General features: G+C 34.6%; 1 protein-coding gene across 1 annotated transcript; it reads left to right on the top strand.

Moving 5' to 3' along the window:
- Positions 1-581: 581 nt before the first annotated feature.
- LOC113343143 (methyl-CpG-binding domain-containing protein 8-like) lies at positions 582-2701 on the top strand. Its single transcript, XM_026587435.1, has 2 exons — positions 582-1713; positions 2486-2701. The coding sequence occupies exons 1-2, from the start codon at positions 713-715 to the stop codon at positions 2535-2537; spliced, it is 1053 nt and encodes a 350-aa protein (XP_026443220.1). The 5' UTR covers positions 582-712; the 3' UTR covers positions 2538-2701.

Below are 2701 nucleotides of genomic sequence, written 5' to 3'. Positions count from 1 at the left end.
CATTGTTATCAATTACATCATGGGCGATGATCTTCTTCAGAAAACAAGGCCAAGATTGGCAGTGATGATATTATTTTGGGCATATTACTTCCTTTCCATGGAAGCATTTAACATATACGATGTTAATGATCAAGAATCAAAAAATCAGGAATCAAAATGGTTTGAATTAATGACCATTAGAAGGATGTCAATTTCGTCAACGGAATGTAAATCAATACAATTTCAGTTTTTTGTTTCTTTAAGTTTCGAAATCTGTAAATTTAGTACTAGGTTATTCTTTCTGTTTTCTAATAATGTAATTGATATTGATGTTACTGATTCCGATTGGTGGAATGGTTATTCTCCACCATTATATATCTTTCAAACTTAAATTTTAATGAGATAATTTAGTAAATTTCGGGTTGTTAAAACCCATCTTTCGGAAAAAGAAAAAAATTCCCATACGGACTTGAAGGCTGAAAGCATGGGTGTAGCTATTTTTTATTTTGAATCTTTTGATGTTGAGATGTGCACATTCACGCAACCTAATTATTTATAGAACAAAAGTTGTCTCGTGTACTACGGGGCTATAAAATCCTTCTTCTCACAGCAACACGCGGTCTCACTTCAACAACAGAGTGGTGTGGAGTGGTGGTGTGGTGTGTGGGATTTTATTCTCACATAAACAAAGTCTGGGAAAAGAAACCGAAAACTCTCTTCCCGAAATCCAGTAATGGCGATTGTTGATTCTATATCTTCAGTATCAAAACCCTTACATCTAGAGTCATTACCTATAATAGATTTAAGATCATTATCACAATCAGAATTAAACTCGTTATCTCTTTGTACTTCAAACAATACTTTTGATCTTACTCGTTGTGATGACATTATCATCCCTAAAATTGATCGATCAGTCTTCAATGAAAGCGCAGGTAGTAAAAAACAAACTTATTCTCGTCTCAATTTCGCCCCTCCTGAACATGAACTTGACCATCACAGCAACAATCTATTACGTAATAGACGTTTTTCTTCATCTGCTGGTAGTATACTCCCTAAAAACCCTAGTTTACAAAACCCTAATTTTGAAAGCCCTAATTATGTTTATGATTACGAGAAATTAGAGAATAAACAAATTGTTAATCATCTTAGGGGATTGTTTGGGTTTAGTGTTGAAGGAACTAGAAATGAAGATGAATTAGTTTCATTTGGTGATCAGAGTAAATCTTTTGATGAATTGGTTGTATATGAAGAAGCATTGAATGTGGAGGAGGGAAGAAACGGGTTTGTGTTAGAAGAAGAATTTGGGTTTGAGGATGGAGAAAGGAAAAGGAAAAGAGGGAGACCTAAAAAATATGAACCAATCCGGAATAGAAATCAAAATGAGAAAGTTCTGGATGAAAGTAAAGCGATTGTTACTTGGACTGGTGGTGATCAGAGCATAATGGATAGGGAGATTATGAATAAGAATGGGGATGTTGTTGATGTTGCTGCATTGGGTACTAGTAATGATCCATTTGGTCAAGAATTGAGAAATAGAACTGCTGGTTTGGAGACAGATGATGAATTGTTAGGGTATTTAAGAGCGTTAGATGGACAGTGGGCTAGTACTAGGAAGAAGAGAAAGATTGTTGATGCTTCTGATTTTGGGGACCATTTGCCTAAAGGATGGAAACTTCTGCTGAGCTTGAAGAGGAAAGAAGGACGAGTGTGGGTGTATTGCCGCCGATATATAAGGTTCTGCTTGTTTTTATTTGCTCATCTATTTTCAGTTTCTTATACTTATGGTTTTAATTAATATCCTTTCAGAGATCATGGAATTAGATTTAGGTGTTGTACACGTAGAATTTTGCTATTAATTGGCTGCTTTTTCGTCTGTGCGGTTGTAGAACCATTGATGTTTGTTGTACTTGTTAACCATTTGCTTTAGGGGTCATATTATTAGAGACCACCGCATTAATACTATAAATTTCGGAATATACCTGGTAGAAATTGCTGACAAGTCGTAGAAAGTTTAAGTGCTTAACTTAGTACTTTAGCAGTATGGAAAGTCTAAATACTAATGGGGCATGGACTAGCTTTAGGGATTCAACTTGATAGCCTTGACTGTTGGATATGGAGTTTTTATGCATGGACAACCAAGTAACTATCACCGGTTGAGTTGAACTACTTATGTAAAGACTGCACAATTCTGGTTACTTCTTAAGCAAGCATTATCATTTCGATCTCGAGGCACTATACAAATAAGTTTAATATGGGCTAATTTTTTCTTTTCTTTTCTTGCTTGTTATATATGAAGACTCTGTCTTTCCTGCTTTTTGGTTTATTTCTTCAAGTTTAATATGGGTTAATATTTTATCATCTTTTTTATCTTTTGTTATCCGGGTTTATGATTAAACGCCGTGTATAGATTCTAGAATTAGTCTCCTGATGTTGCATATCTTTACTTCAGAAAGTCAACCAGAATATCCACAACTTTATATAATGTCAAAATACAACTGCTTTGCAGAGTAGGAAATATCACAGCTGAAGATGGCTTAGTATCCGAACAAACGATATGAAAGGAAAGGATCCCACATATAAATGGCATATAACATCCTCTATAAATCTACCTTATACGTGCTTAAAACTTCGGTGTAATATCTTGTTTGGTATATTGGCATTTATCTGTATTGAAAAATGCTTGTGTAAACTAAGTGGAATTAGTAAATCTATTAGCCACTGT

The sequence above is a fragment of the Papaver somniferum genome, unplaced genomic scaffold, assembly GCF_003573695.1.
Source record: "Papaver somniferum cultivar HN1 unplaced genomic scaffold, ASM357369v1 unplaced-scaffold_5491, whole genome shotgun sequence".
NCBI classification, from domain to species: Eukaryota; Viridiplantae; Streptophyta; class Magnoliopsida; order Ranunculales; family Papaveraceae; genus Papaver; species Papaver somniferum.
This window is presented reverse-complemented; position numbering and strand designations above follow the sequence as displayed.

Bases quoted from the DNA above. Each gene is read 5' to 3' on its own strand.
- LOC113343143 (XM_026587435.1), top strand. From the start codon at position 713: ATGGCGATTGTTGATTCTATATCTTCAGTATCAAAACCCTTACATCTA. The intron at 1,714-2,485 runs GTTCTGCTTGTT...ACTGCTTTGCAG, and splicing joins TATTGCCGCCGATATATAAG to AGTAGGAAATATCACAGCTG.